This window comes from Phoxinus phoxinus, assembly GCF_949152265.1.
Source record: "Phoxinus phoxinus genome assembly, chromosome: 20".
NCBI lineage: Eukaryota > Metazoa > Chordata > Actinopteri > Cypriniformes > Leuciscidae > Phoxinus > Phoxinus phoxinus.
This window is the reverse complement of record NC_136895.1, coordinates 3883019-3908768: the sequence shown is the minus strand read 5'-3', so window position 1 is coordinate 3908768 and position 25750 is coordinate 3883019. Positions and strand designations below refer to the sequence as shown.

The 25750-nt window shown below is 39.8% G+C and overlaps 2 protein-coding genes across 3 annotated transcripts in view; one reads left to right on the top strand and one right to left on the bottom strand.

Annotated features, from left to right (window-relative positions):
* Positions 1 to 12192: 12192 nt before the first annotated feature.
* Positions 12193 to 14982, top strand: tm4sf4 (transmembrane 4 L six family member 4). Its single transcript, XM_079593730.1, has 5 exons — positions 12193 to 12446; positions 12710 to 12799; positions 13300 to 13439; positions 13521 to 13704; positions 14530 to 14982. Exons 1-5 carry the CDS (start codon positions 12273 to 12275, stop codon positions 14533 to 14535), a joined length of 594 nt encoding a protein of 197 aa, XP_079449856.1. The 5' UTR covers positions 12193 to 12272; the 3' UTR covers positions 14536 to 14982.
* A 3726-nt stretch (positions 14983 to 18708) lies between these two features.
* The window catches only part of wwtr1 (WW domain containing transcription regulator 1), a 60444-nt gene continuing 53402 nt past the window's right edge, over positions 18709 to 25750 (bottom strand). The window contains exons 4-6 of one of the 2 annotated variants that reach the window (XM_079593636.1): positions 23392 to 23513; positions 23198 to 23310; positions 18709 to 21456 (exon numbers count right to left, since the gene is read on the bottom strand). In XM_079593636.1, coding sequence (XP_079449762.1) covers positions 21272 to 21456; positions 23198 to 23310; positions 23392 to 23513 — 420 coding nt within the window. In that variant the 3' untranslated portion in view covers positions 18709 to 21271. Of the gene's footprint in view, positions 21457 to 23197; positions 23311 to 23391; positions 23517 to 25750 lie in introns of both variants that reach the window. The other variant, XM_079593635.1, reaches the window with a different exon arrangement.

Genomic DNA, 25750 nt, shown 5'->3' with positions numbered 1-25750 from the left:
ATCTGAGTTCACTAAAGTCCTAATCGACACACACACACACACACACACACACACCCTCCTACAGCCGGCCGGCCCCACCACACATTCCCAGTCACGGGCCGCCCCTCCTTCTGCCTGCGCTGTGCATTCCTGCTCATCTATTGGCCAGTTCACCACTGGTGTTAGTACAGAACATTCCCAGTCCACACATCCAGCTGTCATTGCTGAGCTGCAAAATGCTGAATCTGGCAAGAGTTTGCAGAACACATGCGTGCACTCTAAAGAAAAGATTCTATATGGAATCATGTTCCGTCAGGCGCTTCATCTCAGGGGTCCATCATGGGATCCTTTTATGGATTTAGATCATTTAGGATTCATGGATAACATTTTAGTTAATTAAACACTGTATCGCTAGAAAAAATATTAATAAAGATGAAAGTATATTTTTGGTATGAAGGGTTCTTTAAAATTTAGTTAAGAACTCTTGGGTTCTATAAAGAACCCAATTGAAAAAAATAATAATTCTAAGAGTGTACACAGTTATAATTTAATAATAATAATAATAATTTTCGTAATTTTGTAATGTAAATGCAAAGAGACCTTATTAAAGTGGGACCATATAAATAAAAAAAATCATTCATTTAGAATTTGTATTCCTATTTTGTTTGTTTTTGTTAATAATGACTGTTGTAACATCTGACGTGAGTGTATTCCTCATATACAGCAGGTCATGTACAGTCATATACTCTGAAGTGTGCACATCAGCCCGATAAGAGTCGCATCGGTGAACGTTTCGCTGTTTTAAAGCGATGTGCACTGCAAGATATGCTTGAGTTGTGTTTGGGTAAGAGGTGAACTATGTCCAGGCCCTTCTGGAGGTTTATAAACACAGAAAGCAGAGGTATACAGTGTTTCTCTTCTGTATGTACACTTCTCCACTCTCAGCTGTTTACTCGCTTGTGCTGAAGGTTTCGGGTCAGTCCAGATTGAATCTGAGTTCAGTGTATGAGATTTCTCCTGCTATCTCTCCTGCACTCTTGGGGGAAAAGGTACAGTGCAGTTATATAGAAAACCCTAGGGTTCTTGACTCAATGTCAAAATAACCTCTTTGTCTTTATTATGTTAAAATACGTTCATGTTTAACGGTTATTTCTGGGTTTTTTTCAGAGTGATTAAGTATGTGTATTAATTCATAAAATGTAATTCAAATTAAAAAACAATTAAAACACAATGAATCAATTAAAACTACATCCATAAAATGATGGAACCCCTTTAAGGTTCTATATATGAAGTGACGGAACCCTTAAGATTCCAAATAGAACCTTTTCTTCTAAGTGTGTGTAAAGATATCCTGCATCCAGAATCGAGTACTTCATACTGCAGTCTCTATAGTAGGTGAAAAACAGTAAGCCAACAGATAGTGTGTCCGAATACATAGTAGGCAAAAAGTCCTCGGATGATCGATGGACACTTGACTATCCCATGAGGCCACGGGAGGGGATTTATGAATGGAGGTGAAGCGACACAACTGACGCTGGTAGGTCACGTGACAGTGACAACACGGTTCAAACGTACTCATGCGATTTCATAGGCATGGATACTTTCTCACTTCTCCGTTTTTGATGTTAAAATACATTTTATAAATCATACAAAATCATACTGCAAGTAAATCATATTTACCAGTAATGGCAGATACTTATAAATACAGGATACATATCCTGATTCGCCAAACGGCGATCTTACTGTGACCAGGATATGAGCTAATAAACGCTTTCTTTAGGTCTCCTCGATTTCATCTCCACTAACATGAGGTAAAAACACTCACTTCACAAACATATTGATCGCTGGTTAGATCACTGAGCTCAACAAAGGAGTCATTGACCAGACAAAACCCCAAAAGTTAATCAGCAACTAGTGTATTTGGTTAAGCATTAGACGTGTTTCTCACAGCAGATCCATGCTCTCGCTGGAAGGGATTCAACATTTATATATATTTAAAAACTATACATGCAGATAATATAATTTTAATCAAATTAAAGGCCACTTAAGAGATTAAAAAAACATTTAAAAAAACAGTTTCTATAGAATTATATCATAATTTTATTAAAGTATAGTTAAGCTTACCTTGCTTGTCAGTACATTCAGCGGTGCACTGTAACCTTATTTCAAAGAAAATATAAGTAATTATGAATTTATACATATAAAACAATACCTTAAGTCTGACTTAAGAACACTCCAAAGTTAAGCTAATTCTGTAATATAAGTTTAAACTATAATACATTTTCATTTAGTGTCTGAAAACATTATTCAGTTCACACTTATGTATATTATTTTGAAGTGTATAAATTACATAATTCTCACTATCTCCATTCGCTATATTTGCTTATTATAATGCATATTACTAGGATATTGTCTGTTTATTAGCACTTATAAACTTATTCTGCATGATCATATTCAACATCCCTTAATCCACACGATACCTAAACTTAACAACTACCTTACTGACTATTAATACGCAGTGATTATGAGTTTATTGAGTCTTAGTTAATAGTTAGTTAATAGTGAGAATTAGAAAGTGTGGCCAAGTGCTCTTATTAAAAGTGTGCAAGAGTACTTCTTTTTCACAGAAGGAATCCAGTCAATGATAAACTGAGGAAAACATGGTTTTAAATGCCAAAGCGCACGTTGAGCTCCTGTTGGCAAAAAAAGCGGGAATTTCCTTCCTGTCCACTACAGACAAATGCCCCGTGTCACTTCCTGTGCAAGTGCTGTCACTTCCTGTGCAAGTGCTGACATGTTCCTGGCCCTGCGGAGAGAAAGCAGCTCAATTGAAGAAAGGCTCAATCGGACAAATATTAAGCAAGAAAACAAAGCCTCAAGCTCGTATTAGCACCGGTAACTGTAAATCCTCCAGACGCAGTTCGATTGAGAAACGTTTAATTCTAACTGAATAAATGACATAATGCATCACTGAATGTTTGGGTCATTATTCTGACAGTCTCCAGCACATCTTTACGCCGAAGCGAGAGTCTAAAGTCTGCAGGTGATGACCGGCTGTGGGCTCCAGCGTCAGGAGAAGTGAGCGGTCACATGGGTGGAGGAGGGATCAGCAAACAACACTATCTAGAGTCAGCACAGTACCTGGCACCGCACGGCACAGCACACACACACACACACACACAGCTAGGAAATATCACCACATCACACCACAGTAGATAGTATTTGTGTGCTTTGTAATACTTGTCTTCTCTGAAAAACACTAATACGATCAGAGAGTAATGAAGAAGAGTCCAATATAACTGTAGATGGGTTTTAACTGTGGGCAAAATTATACAGTAGTGATATTTACATTTGAACACAAGCAAAATGTAGATTTCTATCTATGTTTACATCTAACCCCAACTAAACTAATAAATTATTATTTATTTTAAAAATTATTTTGCAATATACACATGTGAGAAAATTCAGTATTCTCCTCATCTATCACTAAATGTATGACCTTTCTCCTTTTGTACAATTACTGAACTTTTTTTTATTTTATTACTCTGGACTATTATTTTATGTATGTACTCATATTTATCTATGAGTATTCACCTTTGTACCATGAGTTTACTCTGTCCATGAGTGTATTTCTCTCTGTATATGTCTCCCTTTTATCCTTAGTGTCTTAGTAATATGAGGACATGAACACTGGAGTGACGCTTCATACGTACAGTGCTGTGTATAAGTGAACACACACATGCTAAAGTTGACTAAAAAGAGGAATAAAAAATCATCTTTTGGAAATTGATCTTAATGCTTTAATTAAAAAAATTAGGAAAACTCCAACCTTTAAGGACACCAGTTTTCTTTGTGAATGAATAATGTATCGTAAATAAATAAATGTTCTTCCTCAAACACAAGTCAGGACACCCCTGTGTTAAATCCCCATAGAGGCAGATTCATATTTTTAAAGGCCAGTTATTTCATGGATCCGGGATACTCTGATCCTGATAAAGTTCCCGTGGCCTCTGGGATTAGAATATCCGCACATCCTCACACACTCTTCACCACACCTAGAGATTGGCATGTTTTATCTCAGTTCGCCTAATATCTGGATTGATTCGCATTGAGAGATGATCGTATGGAAAGTACCCTAGGTGAAGTGTGTGTGAGGATGTGGAGAAAGCACTGACTGAACAGATCCCTGTAATCAGGTCCAGGATTGAAACCCACAAGCTTTGTGTTGCCAGCCCAGTTACTCGTCACACTAAGGAGCTCATATACTGTATAACTGTGTAAGCTGAAGCTGGGAGTCACTGTGGCTTAGCTCAATGGAAGTGTAGGATATAAAGCTATGGGTTTCCATTTTAAATATATAAATATAGTCAAAAAATTGAGGTATGATAATTATTTTTAGCAGACTATGGCAGAGTTAAAAGTGGAACTAACACACTCTAAAAAATGCTAGGTTGTTTCAACCCAATTTTGGGTCAAATATGGACAACGTTGGGTTAAAAATTTAATTCAAAAAAATTAAACCCAACGGCTGGGTTTGTCCATATTTTACCCAAAATTGGGTTGAAACAGCCCAGCATTTTTCGGTGACTTTAGAGATTGTGTCTGTGTGTGCAAGGAGAACAACAGAGGACCCAAAGCAGAGCCTTGAGTCACGCCACACTTATGTTATGATTAACATATCTATTTACACACAGTGCTAGCACACTGACGGGTAGGAAGTAATTTAGGCTAATTTCCGTTTATGATTATGGCAACATAATTCTCCAGACGGTATATCTTAATCACTAGGCTCTACTAGTACTAGTTCAAATATGATTGTCATTTATAACTCTAAAAAATTTTGTGGTTTCTTTATAAGCATTTTTTTGGACGGTTCTTGGCAAATATCCTAATGATAGGGATTTAATAATAGTGAGAAGGGCTTTCACAACTTCAGAAACACCTCTTATTGTGTGTATGATGGAGTCTAGCACATCCTGATGGATAATAGTGAAGGACTGGAGTGCAAATCTCCAGTTTTCTTTCTAATGTTTTTGATCTCCTTTGTGTAGAAAGTCCCTCCTATTCCTCTTTTTGTACATATATCATTGAAAGCTATAAATGCTCAGTGATTTCTGATGGGAAAGTTCTCAAGAATACTGAAAGATGTCATTCTGTGAGACATTTTGTTTTCTAAAGCAATGTTTAAACCGGTGTGAAAAATGGTTCACAGGTCTTTTGATAGGGTAAAAAAACTAAAAACTAAATGCAAATGCTACTAACCATTACATCCCCCATTGCAAATAAGGTTTATTAGCAAAATGTACAGACTTTCAGCTGTTTGGAATGAACAAATCAAATAATGTAAGTGAAATAGCTCAACACAACAAATGTTTCACGTGGTTTCCCCAAATTTAACTGAAAATGCTTTCAACTACTTCTGCAGTCTCAAAATGTCTCAAAAACAAAATGTCTCAAAAAACGGGTGTTGAATCATTTTGATTCCAACTGTAATTGTGCATAGTTAGGAATAGCAAAATAAATACTTTTAAAAAATGAACAAAAACTTTCCCATATATTTTCTTACTGATTTCAAAGACATTTTCACTCATTCATGTTAAAATAAATGTGTACTCAGACTAATTAATGGTGCTTATATCAATGATATTAAGTTTGTTTTTGTGGTAAACATGACAAAATGCCTTGGACTCACCCTCAACTTTGACATTAGATAAACCAACAAGCATACAACAATGTGTAATAATTATGGTGATCATAAATGGGCTGGTGTAATGTTTTACTAGCATCATAACTGATAATAGTGGGAAAAGTTTTGTGTGTTTATGTGTGTGTCTCTTTATATCAGTTTCTATATTTGACTCTCTATGTAAATTTCCTAGACAACTAGTAAATGTACAGGCCCAAATACATGTATGTCCTCCAATAGTGCTGTGTTACGCCTGGGTCTCATTAACTGAACTGTGAAGTTCCTCTTTTTACGAAATGCATTTGGCTTCCACAGATTTTGAAAAATTTCTCAGTGATTTTTGCCCATACAATGAAAGTCAATTTTTGTACCTTTTTTTTTAACTTTTTTAAAATATCTTCTGTTGTGTAAAGTTATTCAGGTTTGCAATGACATGAAGATGAGTAAATGATGACTGAATTTTATTTTTTTGGGTGAATTAACCCGTTCAGGGTCAGAGTAAAAAGAGAGTGATTTGATGATTTGGTGTTATGTATCGATGATATAAACATAGGAGTTTTGTGTCAGTGCATACTTAAAATGTGCGTCACCTGTGTCCCAAGTATCTGAACTATCATGGTAACTGTTGCTCTGGGCGACACACACGTGTTTTAATAATGCAAATTGATCTTTCCATTGACTTCTATTGACTTCCCTCCCGCCTCTGATAAGATGTCAGCTAAAGAGAAGTCCTTTGGACCTGTCACTCTTATCATTGGCCATTGAAGAAGACACACCCGTAAAATGAGAACACTTGATGACGAGGTGTGTGAAGTACAGATTGTGACGCCATGATACAATCTATGAAATACATTTTTATAGGCCATAATAACTTAACATGTCATCAGGATACTTTATTTAGATTCACAAAGGGGTCAAAAGAAACATTTGACAAGACTGGAGTCATATAGTCATATATATTTTATGTTTTATATCAAATGCATGTTTTGTTAAAGCAATTAGCTCCAACAGAAGACATAGAAAGAGAACAACAGCAATGCAAAAAAAGTATTATGGACTTATTACACATGTATAAACTAAAAGTTGGTAATAATAGTCAGCATCAGCTTAATTGCTCCGAGAAGTATTATAGCATTATCACTTTCTCATGATCCTGATGGATGATGATTCATTTTCAAACTCTGAGCTATCCCATAATGCCTCTCAGTATCATTTTCATATCACTGTAAAAAAAAACAACAACAGAAAAACGGCAGCTGTGGTCGCCAGAGATTGACCGTAAAAAATACGGTAGCAGCATTTTAGGTTTTACAGACTTAACTTAAATTTACAGTAAAAAAACGTATTTTATTATCGGATATATTGCTAATTTACCGACATGTTGAAGTATTAATATCTGTTTTGTACCATAGTAATACACTGACAACCACCAATCACAGTGGTGATGAGAGTCACATGATGAATCAAAGCTCATCACACGCAGCTTTTCCACAAGCTGTGAAAGTTCATATATACAGAAGCTGCTCAGTCTCATTCACACAAGCACTAAACACCATCATGAAAATTTAAAATGCATTAAACATTAATTTAACAACATTAAATGTAACATAAAACCTTAATGTACATAGGATTAGAAAAAAAAACTATGAAGAAACAGTTATTTCAACAAAATTACATCAAATGTGAGGTATCAGGGAATCGTGGGAATGTCAATTTACGTTTTATCACTGTAAATTATACAATGATTAATTCTTGTAAAAAATTAAACGGTATTTTACTGTAAAATCTATCACAGTTATTCACCGTATATAGAACAGAAACTTTCTGTTAACCAATTAACAGTAGTTTACCGTTAAAATCACGATCATTATTACAGTGAAACACCACACACACTGCAGTCTGGGCGTAGTGCGGTCATTAAACAGCTCATTGTTTTCAATATGAACTTGAAAGATTGTGCTGAGAGGAATGAGGAAACTCCCTCAGAAGCAATGCAGCGCCGCTGGCAGTGAGCGACTGAACACTGAACACTGCACAGCCGGATCAGGCGGGGGTGGTCAGGGTGGGGGGTCACTGTTGTTCACCCTGAGGATATATTTAACACTGGCATTTCAGCCAATGCATGCGTCATGAAGTGTCTTCCTCACACTAGCAGAATCCTGTGCACAGGATCCACCTAAAAAACTTGATAAATGCACTTTCCTTTTAAAGCAGGACATTTTGAAGGGTGGTATTAATGGGAAGGATATTTTCTGAGAGCATTTGAATGGACTTACGCAATGAATGCTTAAGTCAGGCTAGTTTAAGATTCCTAATTGTCATCAACTTTTGTCCATTTCCTGGATGTTCTTGTCTATTAATAAATGCTCACATTATGATTATTACTGTTTCCCGTGTTGTGACTTTTGTGTGTGAATTTAATTTCCAACTTATTTGGGGTTTATTTTAACCCAGCAATACAGTCATTTTTAACCAATAGTTCAGTTAAAGGGAAACTTAACCTCTGGAAAGATGAATGTGTATTTAAAATGGGTCATTTATGTAGAAGAAATGTGAAATTATTTTTGAATTTGGAGCCTTCTAGACTGAGAAAAGCCAGAAGATGTATTTGTGGCTCATGTGGATGAAAGACAACAACTCCCAGAATGCACTTGCTTCGCTGCCCTACAAGGCCACTCCCAAGCCACGCCTACCGGTAAGAGTGCAGCTAAACAACAAGGCTAGGCTACTAGTGAGTCTCCGTGACGAGTCTGCCTGGGATTTCGAGATCGCCAATTCGGCTTTTGCGTTCTGCAGTCGCCATTCATCATGTTTCCTGTGGCGAGCAGGACGAGACTGACGGCCGCGGGAGAACGGCGAGCGGGACGAGACTGACGGCCGTGGGAGAACGGCGAGCAGGACGAGACTGACGGCCGCGGGAGAACGGCGAGCGGGACGAGACTGACGGCCGTGGGAGAACGGCGAGCAGGACGAGACTGACGGCCGCGGGAGAACGGCGAGCTGGACGAGACTGACGGCCGCGGGAGAACGGCGAGCGGGACGAGACTGACGGCCGCGGGAGAACGGCGAGCTGGACGAGACTGACGGCCGCGGGAGAACGGCGAGCGGGACGAGACTGACGGCCGCGGGAGAACGGCGAGCGGGACGAGACTGACGGCCGCGGGAGAACGCCGAGCGGGACGAGACTGACGGCCGCGGGAGAACGGCGAGCAGGACGAGACTGACGGCCGCGGGAGAACGGCGAGCTGGACGAGACTGACGGCCGCGGGAGAACGGCGAGCGGGACGAGACTGACGGCCGCGGGAGAACGGCGAGCTGGACGAGACTGACGGCCGCGGGAGAACGGCGAGCAGGACGAGACTGACGGCCGCGGGAGAACGACTAGCTGGACGAGACTGACGGCCGCGGGAGAACGGCGAGCGGGACGAGACTGACGGCCGCGGGAGAACGGCGAGCAGGACGAGACTGACGGCCGCGGGAGAACGGCGAGCTGGACGAGACTGACGGCCGCGGGAGAACGACTAGCTGGACGAGACTGACGGCCGCGGGAGAACGGCGAGCTGGACGAGACTGACGGCCGCGGGAGAACGGCGAGCGGGTCGAGACTGACGGCCGCGGGAGAACGGCGAGCAGGACGAGACTGACGGCCGCGGGAGAACGGCGAGCTGGACGAGACTGACGGCCGCGGGAGAACGGCGAGCGGGACGAGACTGACGGCCGCGGGAGAACGGCGAGCGGGACGAGACTGACGGCCGCGGGAGAACGACGAGCTGGACGAGACTGACGGCCGCGGGAGAACGGCGAGCTGGACGAGACTGACGGCCGCGGGAGAACGGCGAGCGGGACGAGACTGACGGCCGCGGGAGAACGGCGAGCGGGACGAGACTGACGGCCGCGGGAGAACGACGAGCTGGACGAGACTGACGGCCGTGGGAGAACGACGAGCGGGACGAGACTGACGGCCGCGGGAGAACGGCGAGCGGGACGAGACTGAAGGCCGCGGGAGAACGGCGAGCGGGACGAGACTGAAGGCCGCGGGAGAACGGCGAGCGGGACGAGACTGAAGGCCGCGGGAGAACGGCGAGCGGGACGAGACTGATGGCCGCGGGAGAACGGCGCGAGGCCGGTGGCGTGATTACTGATGAGTGGCGCCGGCGCATGTGAGACGCACCGGTCTCGTATCTCTCACGGAGGAGCGGGAATTTTCTTAGCAATGTTAAAACGCACATCAACCGATCACTTGTTTAGCGTTCATGTCAACACTACATTCAGATTCACCGATCGGGATGAGTTCAGTTAGATTGAAACAAAAGGTGTGCGTGTAAACAATGAATGGCGACCGCAGAAAGCAAAAGCCGAATCCCGGACATTTTGGACGATCTCGGCGGCCGGACGTGTCCGGGAAAAAGAGGATGGTCACCGCTACTACTCAGCTTTCTCCACAGAGCAAGAGCCTGTGAGCTTAGCTTATCTAGCGCCTCCTACTGGCTGTAGTCTCTAGCCTCTGGTCAAAAAAATCCTCCGATGACGCAAAATGACAATTTTTGTAACATCAGAGGTTTTTTTACAGACAGAAAATACATAAATCTCTCGTCTCAGGGGGATATGAGGGAGGGAAGCACAGTAATTTGAAAATACTACAGGTTTTCTCCTGATACAAAGCTTAATGCTGAATCCTGAAGTATCCCTTTAAGCCCAGGATGTTGGGTCAAACATTGAACCCAATGGGTTTGTCCATATTTGACCAAGCACTTGGGTTGCCAAAATGACCCGCATTTTTAGAGTGTGAAGAACATTTCGTCCATGGAAACGGTTCTTTGTTTTTCTCAAAAAAGAAGAAGAAGGTTATTTTAAGACTTGTTGGCTGACCTGTTGACTTCTTCGTGGAACATGAAATGCTTCTTTTGTTAGCACAGACACTTCACACTGGAAACTAAAATACAGCACAAAAAAAGTGTGAATAAAGGCCTATAAAATATTCTTTATTGGCCTGTAAAGTCAAAAGTCAACATTTGTCCAGAACTAATGCTCTATGAAGGCTGTCTAAGACATTTGTAGCGTCACACATGTTTTAACTCTGTCTAAAAATACTTCGAATACTTTTTAAAAATCTTAAAAACTTAAAATATTTCTGTCGTTGCCTCACGTTTTCTCTCACGTCTAGTGTTTTCAAGTCCAAATGCTGTTCTTGGTGTATATAAATGTAGAAAAGTCTGTTGTGCATCATCGTTTATTAGCCGATTCTGAGCTGCAGAAGTGAAAAACTGTCTTTAGATTTGACAAAGTCACACAGAAACTTCTGTAATTATGACTTATGGATAGTTAACCTCTAGATGTGTGGAAATACCATGGTACCATGAAGGTGTCAGATAATATCACGGCACAACTATAAAACAATAACAGCTGAATTGGACACAACCAAAAAATGTGGAAGTACAAGGCACGGCTAAAATGATCTCTTATCTTCTTTATCTCTGTAAAGCAGCTTTGAAACAATCTACATTGTTACAAGCCCTATATAAATGACGATGACTTAACTATCATACATATACTAGAGAAGTAAAATGACATAATATATTATATCTTGTTTTCAAAATAAATATATAAAAATATATAAAAATTAAAACTGCCAATGGGGAAGAAGAATTATCTTGTTTTCTATTGGAATTCATATAATTTTTTTCCTGTTTTCCATTTGAATTACGATTATTTTTCTTACCCCAATTTTTTTTAATTTTTTTTTTCTGAAAACAAGATAGAATTTCTTAATTTCACTTAGTAAATTCTTCTTGATTCAATAATTGTTTAGATATTTGGACTGGAAACAAGACAAAAATACTAAGTAAGAAAAGCATTTTTAGCAGTGTACAAAGTGTTACTTAAGTGTGTTAAGAAACCGCCATGAACTTGAAACTTTTCTTTCATTAACATTATATCATCTGCACGTTAATACTATACTGTATATTAACTACAAGATAGTTAACACTACAAGTGCATTTCTTTTTCACATTAGATTTTAGTGAAATTTTACTGTTTTTGGTTCCACTTTATTTTAAGGTGTCATTGTTACAGTGTAATTATATATTTAAGTTCTGAGTAATATTAACTAACGACATGTACTTACTATATGGTTAGGGAAGAATTAGGATTTGGTTGAGGGTTAGTTGCATGTAATTACACATAATTTACTGTTATTACTATGGTACGTACATGTAACAAGGACACTGTAAAATAAAGTGTTACCGGTTTTTTTTACCGTTTTTTTGCCAGATTTTTTTTTTATCTGTCTGAAAAAATGTGAAAATAGCATCATTCACATCATTTTTTTGTCATATCAACGTGTGTTCATACGTGTGAATGATGTATTGTGCATGCTAGGGTGAGGCCGCTGTGACTCAGAGCTGATAGTGTGTGTGTGTGTGTCTGATAGAGGAACGCACCTCTGTAGAAGCAGGACACACCACAGTTACACATTTACAGGCAGGTGCCTATAAATCCTCACACACACACACACACCTGCACAAGCACAGCCACCGACGCCTTACCCGAACAGAGGACTCCAGCGTCACACACACACACACACCCGGACTAAACCTCTCTCGGCATCATGTGTTCTGGAAACTGTGCTAAATGCCTGGGGATCACGCTCATCCCGCTGGCCATCATCGCCGTGCTCTGCAACATCCTCCTGTTCTTCCCCGGCGGGAAAGTGGCCGATAACAGCGACATCATCACAGACGAGGTCTTTTACCTGGGAGGAATCCTGGGATCCGGTGTGCTGGTGAGCGGCCGCGGGGACTTGAAATGTCATGTTAACGTGTCAATTTTTGTGTTTATGGAGGATTTATCTGCTCGCTGTTTCACGAATGAAGCTTGTTTTCTTGATTATTCACGATATCGGGAGTTCTTTAAAGGGGGTGTTTTTATTTTGCTAAATGTTACACTATGTTTTTGTTTGATTTTAAGGTCTTTGATTCAATGTAGAAAAGAGTTTTGAGGCAAACGCTCACATGTAATGAATATACTGGGCTGGTCTTTGTTTAGATGATCTTCCCGGCGCTGGTTTTCCTGGGCTTGAAGAACAACGACTGCTGTGGATGCTGTGGGAACGAGAGCTGCGGGAAGCGCTTCGCGGTGAGAAAACTCCTCTTTAACTCGAACGCTCTTCTCTTCAGGACCAGAAGTCATGTGACGAATGACATTTTCACGCCATTCCTCCACACAATGGCCACGTTATTCCCGCCATCTGAGAAAGGCCTTTCCGGGTTAAATAGTTGGAATATGCATTTTATTTTATTTTTTACTCTAATAAGCGATTTTTGCAACACACCGGCTACTGTTTTAAAGAAGAAGCGTGAATAAAATTACAGTTCCAAACATTATGGTAACATTCAAGGTTAAAAAAAAAAAAAAGTTGCTGCCTTACATTTTTAAGTACAATCAACTTGGAAATGTAAGTCATTTCAAATTAAATTACATAAAACTAACTTACAAAAATTAGTTGAATCTTGTATAGCCTAACTTAAAAAAAAAAAAAAAAAATTTAATTGCCTAACTTATTTTGATGAGTTAAAGCAATGTATAAACATATGTTGTCATAACTTATTGATTATAAATTGTTTGTTTTGATCCAGATGTTCAGCTCTATCCTGTTTGCCGCGGTCGGAGCTGCCGGCGCCGCTTACTCCGTGATCATCTCATGTGTGGCCATTAATCACGGACCCAAGTGCTTCACAGCAAACAGCAATGTCACCGATTACCAGTTTAGCGAAGGGTACGTGTTTATTTCCCAATAACAATCACATCAGATAATGACCCAGTAGCTGTTAATGTAACACTGTTTTACGTGCTTCAGGGACTACCTGTCCAACCGCACGATGTGGGACGTGTGCACGGGCCCGGGGGACATCATCACGTGGCACCTGACCCTGTTCTGCATCCTGCTGGTGACCGGCCTGGTCCAGATCGGCCTGTGCGCTTTCCAGGTGATCAACGGGCTGATCGGCACCATCTGCGGGGACTGCTGCGGCTGCTGCGCGGTACGCTAGTCACGCTCACATTCATGCTGGGACACGACCACTTCACTTACACACTCTTGAGGAAACCCAGTGCCTGTACATTATTAAGTAAATCAACTTCATGCTTAATCGAAAAAATAAGTAATGTGGAATTGTCAAGTTCACATAACTTAATTTTTTCACTTAAGCATTAGGATACGTTAATTTACTTAAATTGTTTTAGTAAACCTGTTGCCTTAAAATGATAAAGTATATAAACTTCATGCTTAATCGAAAAAATTGAGTAATGTGGTATTGTCAAGTTCATATAACTTAATTATTTTCAATTAAGCATTACGTTTTTTTTGCCTACTTAAAAAAACGGAGTAAACCAGTTGCCTTAAAATTAATAAGTAAACTTCATGCTTAATCGAAAAAATTAAGTAATGTAGAATTATTAAGTTCACATAACTTATTTTTTTTAATTAAGCATTACGTTTATTTACTTAAAAAAAAAATTGTAAACCCGTTGCCTTAAAATTATAAAGTAAATAAACTTTTTGCTTAATCGGAAAAAAAATTGAATAATGTGGAATTGTCAAATTTTTTTAGTAAACCCCGTTAAAATTAAGTAAATAAACTTCATGCTTAATAATTCCACATTACTTAATTTTTTCGATTAAGCAATACGTTTATTTACGTAATAATTTTAAGGCAACGGGTTTACTCAATTTTTTTAAGTAAGTGAACTGAACACTTTTTACAGTGAGTCCACAGTTTATATCTGCATTGACAGAGAGTTAGATTGCATGATGTGTGCGGATTCATATTCATATCTATAACATGTTTATTTGTGTTTATCTGCAGGAATAAACCACTCGGGGGATATGGACTTGGATCAATGATTCTTCCGTTCTAATCATACATCGGAATCTGTAATTGTCAACATTTTTCACCTCATGATTTTTATACTGTTCAGATGGATGGTGTTTTCTTCCGTCTGCTGTATACTACATCTGCCTGATGGCTGGGGGCTGATGAAGGCAACACATATTTGATATTGTTATATATAAATAGGCATAATAGGCGATGTATGATGTATGATGCAGATTTATATGAAATAGGATATTCATACAGTATAGTGTATAAAACATAGGCCTATTAAAAAGATATTTATTCAAACTGTAAGAGAATGTTATTTTCGTACAAGTATTTAGTCTTTTTTAATGATGAAAGGGAGCGTGCAAATATGTGAATTATTTGATTAACAGTTTCATTTTATCTCAGGAAATCCATTGCTATATTAGTAAAATAATATTTGACACCTAATAAACTCTTGAATAAAAAAAAAAAACTTCTTAGCTGTCTTTTGCATTTTTCCATATCACTCAGAGTCAGCAAAAAAATCAATCTTTTTTTGAGTCCTCGTTGAGAAAACAGGAAGCAGAAGGACAGAAAGCGAGAGGATCTGGGAAGCACGTGACGGACTCTGGAGATTTCGCGTTACTTCACAAACAACAGCTGGCCTTTTGGAGATGATTTGCGTATTTTTTTTATAACTAAACATGCAATAACAAGCGCAAGCCGAAACTGTACCGACACGTTTCTGATAAGAGCTCTTACGTAAGGTTATAACTCACGGGCTGTCCAAGTTATTGAGAGAAGGTTTCTGGATAAAGTAAATGTTTGTTGTTCCGTCGTTGTGATAATGATGTGTTATCAGTGTGTTTATGAGGGGAATGTTGTTTTATGATGGGTTTATAGGCTCTTCACACGGAATTATTAACTTTATGTCGCATGATGCCTGTGGCTGATCCTGTATTACTGACAGATTCCCCCCTCATACTTTATCCGGCTTTTGTGGCAAACAAAAAGTATTATAGTTGCATGATAAATTATTTGTGTCTCGCCAAACCAGCAAATATCACTTTATGTGTTTAATACGTTTAGTACGACAACAACAACATTGCGTAATTAGCATTATGCTAAGTAATTCCCCGTGAAGCACAGTATAGCACTGTACAGTAAAATGAACACAAACGTTAAAAAAGTCACTTTAATAAGGCATTAGTAAAAGTGTTTAGCTAAGTAAAAAGTGTTTATGTACATTTAAATAGTAACTGGCCTATAAAAGAACATCATAATGTTTTTAAGTTCTTATAAAACCATCATAATTATTTGTATTTCACTAATTTGAACTGACTCCAGTAGAGGATATCTCCCAGATGTTGAGGTGATGCTGAGACCCCTGCTGGCTATCTGAGGAACTACAACATTATAGTCTTTAAAGACCTCACTCAGAACCGTGTTTTCAATGCATCCGCTGTATAAAGCTCCTACATCACCTATAGTTTTCCACAGCTCATTGTTTTTGTCCACTGGAATTCCTTGAAAATATATTTTTGCAGTGTTTTATCAGCAAAACAATCCAAGATACTCATGAAACAACAGTCCAACCCACTGAAGAGATGTACGTCTATCCCTCACAGCCTCGCTTTCATTCCCATTAAACATAAGAGATGGCGCTGCTGTGAATAAGGTCTATAGAGACTTCGCAAAAATGTTACACATGTTCTCACGCAGTAAAAAATACATCGCAGAGAAAAGAGGACACGGACAACACGCCGGAAGACGAGACAGAGCAGGTTACTGTCGTTTCTCTTCCTCAGGGGCGTAGCACAAGGGCCCGGGCCCTATGTCCTGATGGGCTCGCTCTCGCTTCGCCATGTGAGAAAGCGGTGTCGTGGTGGACTGAAAAAAGTAAACGATCTTTCAGTCGTAATGTGGCGCAGACGCATCACCGGTTGTTGTTCTCTATATATGATGAAACCATAGACAGTATATAAGATGAACACAGCGACCCCATAGGTTTCACTTCCTGATCGCCAGGCGAACTGTGCAGACTCAAACTGAGCTTGGTGACGTGAGCAACGTGTCTGACAGCTGTCGGTCTTCTAGTCGCTGTGCGGAGAGAAATCTGGATCATTCCCTTCCGGATCTCAGAGACGGAGAGCGTGAGCATTAGCTGTTCATGAGCTAGCAGCAGGAGCAACTTTATCACTCTCTATGGGCTTCTCCCTTCACTTTATCAGACTTTATGCCTCCACGTTCCCCCGATTGCCCGTGAGCTTCTCCGCCGGTCTATACGGTAATTTCTCGACTGTGCGACAGAGAGTCGAGTGGTTATGACGCAATCGTTAGCCTATTTTTACTAAAACGGCTTCTACAGAGCAATAACATAAGATACAAGGTAATGGAGCCTTTTATACATTGTCGTGTTTCTTTAGAAATAAACAATGGACAAATGGAGTCTTTAAACGGCTCAGATGTAAAGTTACTCGCTGTCAAAGTGACGCAAAAATGAATGGGAGTCAATGATGCTAACAGCAGGTGATGCTCTGCTAATCAATGGCGGCCCGCGGGGAAGCTTCGGTGTCCGGCGGATGGATTACCCGCTTGGATGAAATGACCGATTCTTGCGTCCCGAGTCCGACGCTCAGTGTCGTAAATCAGACAAAACAGATCGTGCCAAAATCAGGCCGATATATAGCGTAGTTTGGACTCTCCTGCCTGGTTTGTTTGTAGGACAATTATCTGCCAATACGCATTTGTTACAGTATTATTAATTCTTTGTTAAAGTCCGCGTGAACCGGAAGTTGCAACCGACTTTATCTCAGTGTTGTGACGTATTTCCGAGAGAAACGGAATACCAAATGAGGAAAAATAGTGGGCGTGGCTTTTTTTTCCCAACTAGCACCTGATTGGATCTAGAAAAGAAGGCGTTTCATTCAGAAATGGAGGCAGATCTAAACGCAAGTTTACAATCGGTTGTTGAGGATTACTCGCCGCCTGAAACCCCGCCAGCAGTCTCCTTCAATCGAGAAATGAGTTTGCAGCCCTGTATGATGTTCAACGTCTCAAGAGCTTGGTTGTAGCTAGTTCCACTTACCGTCAAACTTTGTGAGGTACCAACGGTGTACACTGACGGGACCGCGTTATCTGTTAATGACAGATATCTCACAAACCCCATTACGTGTTCTGTCCAATTTCTGAAGCATTCGCGCGTGAAGTGCTTCGAGCACATCCGTGACCTCTCTGTTATCCCTCCTTCCTCGAAATGTAAAAAATCGAGCCATCTGGACCGTAACGAGGGAATTGTAGGGAATGGGAAAAGTGTCCCGTGAGTGCCACAACCAAAAATGCACCTCCTCGCCATCTCTCCTTTCACGCGCCGTCAACGCTCGCAAACACACGCCTGTCCACTGTCAGCTGGAGGGGCGTGGCTACGGATGTTAAGCAGACACCAGAACCGTCAAACCTACGTCACCAGGTCCTCCAATGCAGAGGGGCATTTTCTAATTTTGATTAAAGATTACGAAGCCAAACATTCTTTTTTTGTGTGTGGATTGACTTGCATGGAAGAATTATAAAGTAAATACAAAGTAAATATGGTCAATTTTGAATTCATGTGGACTTTAATGTTAGTTATTACACGGCTCTGTGGAATACTTGATTCTGATTGGTCAAACGCGTTATCCAGCGGTGTGTTGTCCACCGATTAAAAACCGGTAAATCTGAAATCAATCTCTCTTAATATCCCCATAATTATTTATGTAATGAAATGGTGGTATGGCTAGCTCTTAAATGTCTGTCTAGTATGCTTTTAAAGAGCTACTACAATATTTAGACTCAGATTAATATTTTGTGTCTAATTATTTACTTACGTGGCAAGTAGCCGTGTAATAAGCGGGATAATGTGCATCCAGCCGGTTGTTATCTCAGAATAAACCCCGTCAGGCTCCGCTTCGTGCCGGGTCCTCATCACCCTGTTTATTCTGAGATAACAACCGGCTGGATGCACACTATCCATAATAATAATAACACAACTGTTCATTGTTAGTTCATTTAAATAATGACAGATATAGGCCTATACAACTTTTAATTTTGAAAAATGGATAATAAATTGTGTATCCAAATGTTTTTTTTCCACTCCGGCTGGTAAAGACAAAGTCAATGAACTGATTCATAAAGAAACACAGCTATACATCCATGCTAATAAACAATTTTATTCTTTCCTTTTTGATTTGACTGACAATTTTAGAGATTTCTGAGAGGTTACAAGCACATTTCTCACGTCCAGTACACCGCCATCATGTTTCTGTGGCACACTGCTTGTTTTCTGAGCTTTCCAGCATGTGACCAACGTTCTTACAAAACCTAAAGCGTGCGGAAGTGTTGAGCGCTACACAACTCTGGATCAACAGTTACACTTCACCCCATAACACAACGAGAAAAGCGTCCGCTTCCCACACACAACTATCCGACTCCGTGGGAAACGGCATGATTCAGGTTTCGGGAAAGCAGTTTATATCATAGAAAATAGTTCAATCTTTAAAAGGTCCCGCTTGCAGAACTGGCCACTCATCCGTAGTCGTCCAAAACTGAAGAAAGCAACCTCTGAATGATCCTCCAGGCCACTCGGGTCTTTCTGACCCGCACTTAACCGTTCGGTCCTTATAAAGGACGTCATGAGCTCAGTTTGACCCACAGTTACTAAAACCAGCCCTCCGCCCGAACATCTGCACAATCCACTAATCCAACACACTCCTCAATTCATAACCCGTCTATAAAGTAACCATACACAGTAAAGAAGTCATGGTGAGGTGGGTCTACACACCCCCGATGCTATGAATATCAAACAGATCAAACATGCAATACAAAAATTAGACCTGTGTAGAAAAAAAAACATATTTATATGTTTATATATTGAACTGGATTTCAGCCAGGGTAATAAAATCAATAAAAAAAACATGTGTCGGCCACAACGATCATCCGAATGAAGGCAAAATGATCCGAAAATACTTGATGCGCGATATTCCCTGGAAATATTGCGGGACTACACTAGTATTGCTGAATCCGTGGCGTATCTGTAGTGCTTCGAAATTTTCAATTCCTGAAAAAAAAAATCTAACAAACTATTTAAAAAGCAGTTCATACAGTAGCTCTTGATAAATACTAAACTGCAAACTAATTAAACGCACCAGATGTCAAGAGCACAGAGTAGAAAATAGGAATACTGTAGCAGTACGATAAAACATATATGATATGAAACGCTTGTCTACATGAGCTTGGGGAGCTTCACACAATAGCTAAACTGGAATAAAAGTAAAACACGTCTGAAATATAAAATCACAATGTAAAGCTTTGACAGGCACACTGCGGCTGATTTGGCAAAATGTGAATTATTAAAGCAAGGGTGAATCTCATGAAAACACAAGGACCATTAGGATTTTTGAAGCATCTAAATCAGCCATCACTCAATCAACCTAAATACATTCATTTATTCCAATAACGCTAGCTTTATGCTTTAAATAAGATAAAAAGAGCTTCTTAAGGTGGCATTGCATGTTCCATTTACAGCTTCTTAAGGTGGCATTTACAGTGCACATCTGCAATACCGTAACACATCTGCATCTCCAGTTTGATTGTAACTCTCATTCTCAGTGATGATTCTGCTAATTAGTGTTTGGGGGAAACATGCTTAATTATTATTCAAAAATTCCTAATGGTCCTGAAAATTGGCGTAATTTTCTTTAAGCGTTTACTTCTTATTATTGATCTAGACATGTTCTATATGGAAGCTACAGAATAAAAATAGAAAAAAATGTAACTGTTTATATCACAAATCTGACTCTTTTTTTCTCTCAAAATTGCGATTCTCATTTCAGGAATTCAGGTTTCCGTTGTGTGTTTTTTTGGGTACGTTTACACAACAATGATGTACTAAAAATGAACAATTTTTCTTTTGCGATTTCCGCGTGCACACGACAACGTTGTCAAAACGATCCCGTTCACACGGATCCGTGAAATCACTGGATTATTGATGCCAGGCCAGTAGGTGGCGACGTCACTTCGCAGTGTCTATAGACCGAACACGTGATACACATGCGCATGATGTCAACATTTTCACAAATTCTCGTTTCTGTAGTTTAAATGGAGACGATAATGGTCTCGCTTTCTAAAACTTCAAAAGTTTGCGTTTTCAGGCCCACAAAACGCCAACACGTCTAAATGAACAGCAAAACGAATCAAATGTTTTCGTTTTTATTTGGAAACGGTGTCATGTGACCTGACCTGAATGCACACACATGCAGAATTTCAGAGAAAAAAAGTCTGAATTATGAGCTATAAACTGAAAAATACATAATTGTGAGACAAGAAAGTCACAATGACTTTTTCCCCATGCCAGAAACAAGAGCGCACGTATTTCCGTGAGATTCACCCGGACTCTGTGTTAAATGTAGAAACACTGCGCCTGAGAGCACGACTCACTTGTACGACACTATTAATGCGTCTCCGCTCTCAATGTGATCCTGAACACAAACACAGTCATAATCATAATCAGTTTCAACAGACACGTGTCTGGCTCGAACGCTTTGATTGGCACATGATTGCTCATTTGTTCGCAGGCTAAACACTTTGGTATTGTTCTTAGACTCGTGGTGATTTCTGACACCTAAAAAGTGAAACTAGAGGAAGAGGCTGATTGAATATATAATATAATAATATCTATATTTGTGTAAAACAGTCTTTAGTGTGGCGTGCGGGCCTAGAGCCAGGTGAGGAAGGGCTCGCTCTTGTTCAGGACCGACTCCACGTCGTTGAGGATGGGCATGAGGTCGGCCCCCTCCAGCGTGCCCAGGTCCACGTTGGTGCCGGGCATGGAGTCCAGGAAGTCTGGGAAGCGGCTCTGCTGGGGGACGCTCATGCTGACCGGCACGCTCATGTTCTCACCTGCACACACCACAACACAGGAGCTCAGTGAGGAACGCATGTTACCACACACACACACACACACAATGCTGAAAACACTCCTGTTCACACATTCAATTATACAACATAATAGTGAATGTTGATTTGATGACAACAATTTCATGACTTGAGCGTCACATCCTCATATTACACTGATTTCTGAAGGGTCATGTGACACTGAAGACTGGAGCAATGATGCTGGAAACTCAGCTTTGATCACAGGAATAATTACACTTTACTGTATATTCACATAGAAAACACTTATTTTAAATTGTAATAATATTTAACAATATAATTGTTTTTTTTGTTGTCTTTTTAATTAATCAAATAAATGCAGCCTTGGTGAGCAGAAGACACATTATAACTCGGCAGTGTATATATATGTTGGCTAGATTATTAATTACACATTTGTAATAATGAAGTTGCAATTCACCAATATATATATAGGTAAATTGCTACTTTATTATTATAAATGTGTAATTAAGCAGTGTGTTCGGCAGTACACTACAACGAAATTTATGAATTATGAAATTACATATAAATGTACTTAAGTAGGTAAAATTTTCATTTAAAATCATGCAAATATCATTCAATTTAGTTTTAGAAAACATTACATTCAGTCCACACTTAAGTATATTCTTCTGAAGTATATCATTTCTGTAATAAGCACTCTTAAGTATGCTGAAGTGTGCTTCTTTTTCACAAGGGGTTTTCTGCCTTTAATACAAACATATATACTGAACATATAAATATATATAATATAATATACTGGGTGACACAATGAGAAATCTAATGGAAATCATAATTTGGAATAATGAGAAACACAAAATGCAGTAATGAAAATGAGATCAGGTGAAGATTTGCTTAGCTGTCATGAAAATAATGACATAATGCAGTGTAAAATGCAATAAAAATGACATATATAGATATAGAGAGAGACAGAGCGTAACGCGTCTGGAGACCACGCCCACCGGGGGGAAACTATCCAACCGCCTCCATTGACTGCATTGTGAGAGGCTCCTCCTCCTGGTCATTTCTTGCTTCTAACTAAAGACAGAAAAATGCCTAAAAGCTGCTGTGTGAAAGTGTTCAGCAAACAAGCTCAGAAACCCAGAAATAAGTGTTTATAAGCTGTCGACCCCAAAAAACGAGTGTTTAAGGACTTAAAAGTGGACACAGGCTGGAGCGAATGGGTAAATTGTGGGATCCTGACACTCAGTATGCACTAGAAACACAGTTGCGTGTGCAGGGAGTTAAACATTTGGTCACTGGTGAGTCAAATATACAGATGTCAGTTTTATATATTATATTTCTGTAAGATAAGCGATCCTGTGTTGCCGATGACGTTCTCCTCCAGCGGGCGTACGTTAGTTCTCAGAGTAATGAGACACGTTACGCTCTGTCTCAACTGCCTATCCGCTTTTATGTCCTTAAACACTCGTTTTTTGGGGTCGACATTTATAAACACTTATTTCTGGGTTTCTGAGCTTGTTTGCTGAACATCTCGTCACACAGACGCTTTTAGGCATTTTTCTGTCTTTAGTTAGAAGCAAGAAATGACCAGGAGGAGCCTCTCACAATGCAGAGTCAATGGAGGCGGGTGGATTGACCCCCCCGGTGTGGGTGTGGCCTAAATACGCTGTCTCTATACCGGTAGGTGTGTCATCCAATCAGACACTAAGAGTTTAGCAATGGCATGTAGTAAAGTGTTGTGTTTGGTCACCTGTGTCCATCTCCTCCATGTTGTTCAGGAAGTCCTCAGGAGTGGTGGGAATACTGTAGCATCCCAGTCCGAGTCCACTGTCCGTGCTCTGCTCTCGGGAGTGATACGGCCCACTGCGCACACACACACACACACTCGTTAACACAGCGTCACACACCAGCTCTTCCACACGAGAGGGCGAGGAGGACACCTGCCTGTTGAGGAAGGGGTCTGAGCTGCTGCTGGGCATGTTGGCCTGGGTCATGACCGGAGAGCTGATGGCTGGAGCCACCGGTGCCATGTTATCAGAGTCCATGGGCAGCTGTCGGAGCGCCACCTCCTGGAGAAACACACACACACACTGTAACCCGACCGCAGGCACACTCCAACCCTGAGCAATGAGGAACTCACACTGACATTTACATGCTTCTCTTTAAATAAACCTGCCATCTGTGCTCATAAATCTGCTTTACTGGTTGCATTAGAATACACTAAATATATCTTGTATTTACAATTCAAATTAAAATGAGTTAAATCTAAATAAAACAGCAGTTATTAAAGACATTTATATGTATATATGCCCTATCGAGTTGGGCTGGTGCATTCTGGTAGTAGCTATATTGTGGAGCGATTAAGTCTTTATTATTTTCCGATTCATATGAAAATATGAATATGAGAATATTAAATAGAATAGACAGTGTATCAATACATCCAACTAGACATTTGATTTACACACAAACTCACTCGCGCTCAAACTTTTCATTTAGATTATAGTTTAGCCAAGGCAACATTTCCTATTTGTGTTTGTTGAAGAACCAAAATTACTAAACACTGAAATAAAAATATTATATATATATATATATATATATATATATACACACACACACACACACACACATTTGTTAGTAATACTTAGTTTACTTAATTTGTGCTTTTTATGTTACTTATTTTTGCATGAATAATTCTTTATTGTAAAAAACTAAGTGAAAGCTTCAGACATACAGTTGCCGTGCCAATAAAACACAAGATGTAAACAACATGTTATCATGATTTTTACCATGAATTATCAAAATTTACAGCTTTATTGCCATGCCAACATAACAGGTAAACCCATAAGGTGACTGGATTATTTGAGCTTTAAATGGTTTAAATCCGTTTTACAGTTTTAACAATGAGCTTTATCTGAAGAGCTAGTGCAAATGCTCGAGTAAAAGCTTCACAGTGAAGTGTTAAATGCACTGGTCCGAGCAGCTCAGGGTGTTTATATATAGAGATCGGGGTGGAGTGACACACACACACACACACACAGAACTGTGCAATGTAAACACATGCTGCGTGAGGTCTGTCTGCGCTCTCGTCTGAATCATTCCTCTAAACCCGAGCTTGATTTATGATGCCTGCCGAGCGCGTGGCCACTAGGGGGCGTCCCGGTTCACATCGAGCCCCCCAGCCGTTCTCTAAGCTGACCCTGGTGTTCAGTAGGAGACTCGTATTAGTTCATTCCTCATTTCACCCTTTTGGAAAAAGCACTTCTTATTAAAGACTATAGAATTACAGTGCCTAGAATAAGTGAACACACACATGCTAGAGTTGACTAAAAAGAGGAATAAAAAAATCATCTTTTGCTTTAATTAAAAAAATGAGGAAAACCCCAACCTTTAAGGACACCAGTTTTCTTTGTGAATGAATTATGTATCGTAAATAAATAAATGTTCTTAAAAAACACAAGTCAGGACATCCCTGTGTTAAATCCTCATAGAGGCAGATTTATATTTTTAAAGGCCAGTTATTTCATAAAGGTCCCGTGGCCCGTGGTAAATTTCAGATGTGTGTTTGACTGATTTCTGTTCAGTTGAAGGCCATAAATGCTGTGTTTATAAGTTTTGATGTGATTTAGGTGGTTTGTATTGTTGTTGCTAATGATTTGATGAGATATTGTGTCAGTAAATAGTTGTTTCCACTAAAAAAGTATGATTTTTACATTACAAATCTTTAAATGCCTTTTTCTCAAAATGGGTTTTTTGTCATTCTCCAGTAGAAACATCTCAGCCGATGTAGCGCCGATGTACACCAAACTCTCCAGTTACACACTTAGCAGTGTTCTGAAGATATGTTCAGAGGGATTTGTTAATAAATCATTCCTGGCCTGATTTATGTAACATTTTAATCAACTAAAATATGTCGAAAAGTGTTTTTTTTAAGGCTATGGACAGTATATTTAGATTTCCTAGGTCATGAAAGCATATATCCTGAAATCCCTCTGAACATCTTCTTTCATCTTGTGTGTAATCAAAATGAAAAAATAATTTTGCACCTGGCTTTATCATATGTTCAGATCAATCTACCGAAAATATATGCAAAATTGTGCATATTTAATGAGATACTGCCTAATTTGCATAATTAGACATACAAATTTCAAAAACGTGTAATACATTTTTTTATGAACTTGTGTAAGTAATCAACTGAGGAAGTTTCATGGTGATATCTAATATTTTAAATGTTACCCTATTCACCTGTAGTGTCTCGCCTGGACAGACTCTAAAGGTGCACTGGACCCCGGCCCTACGAGAGCGC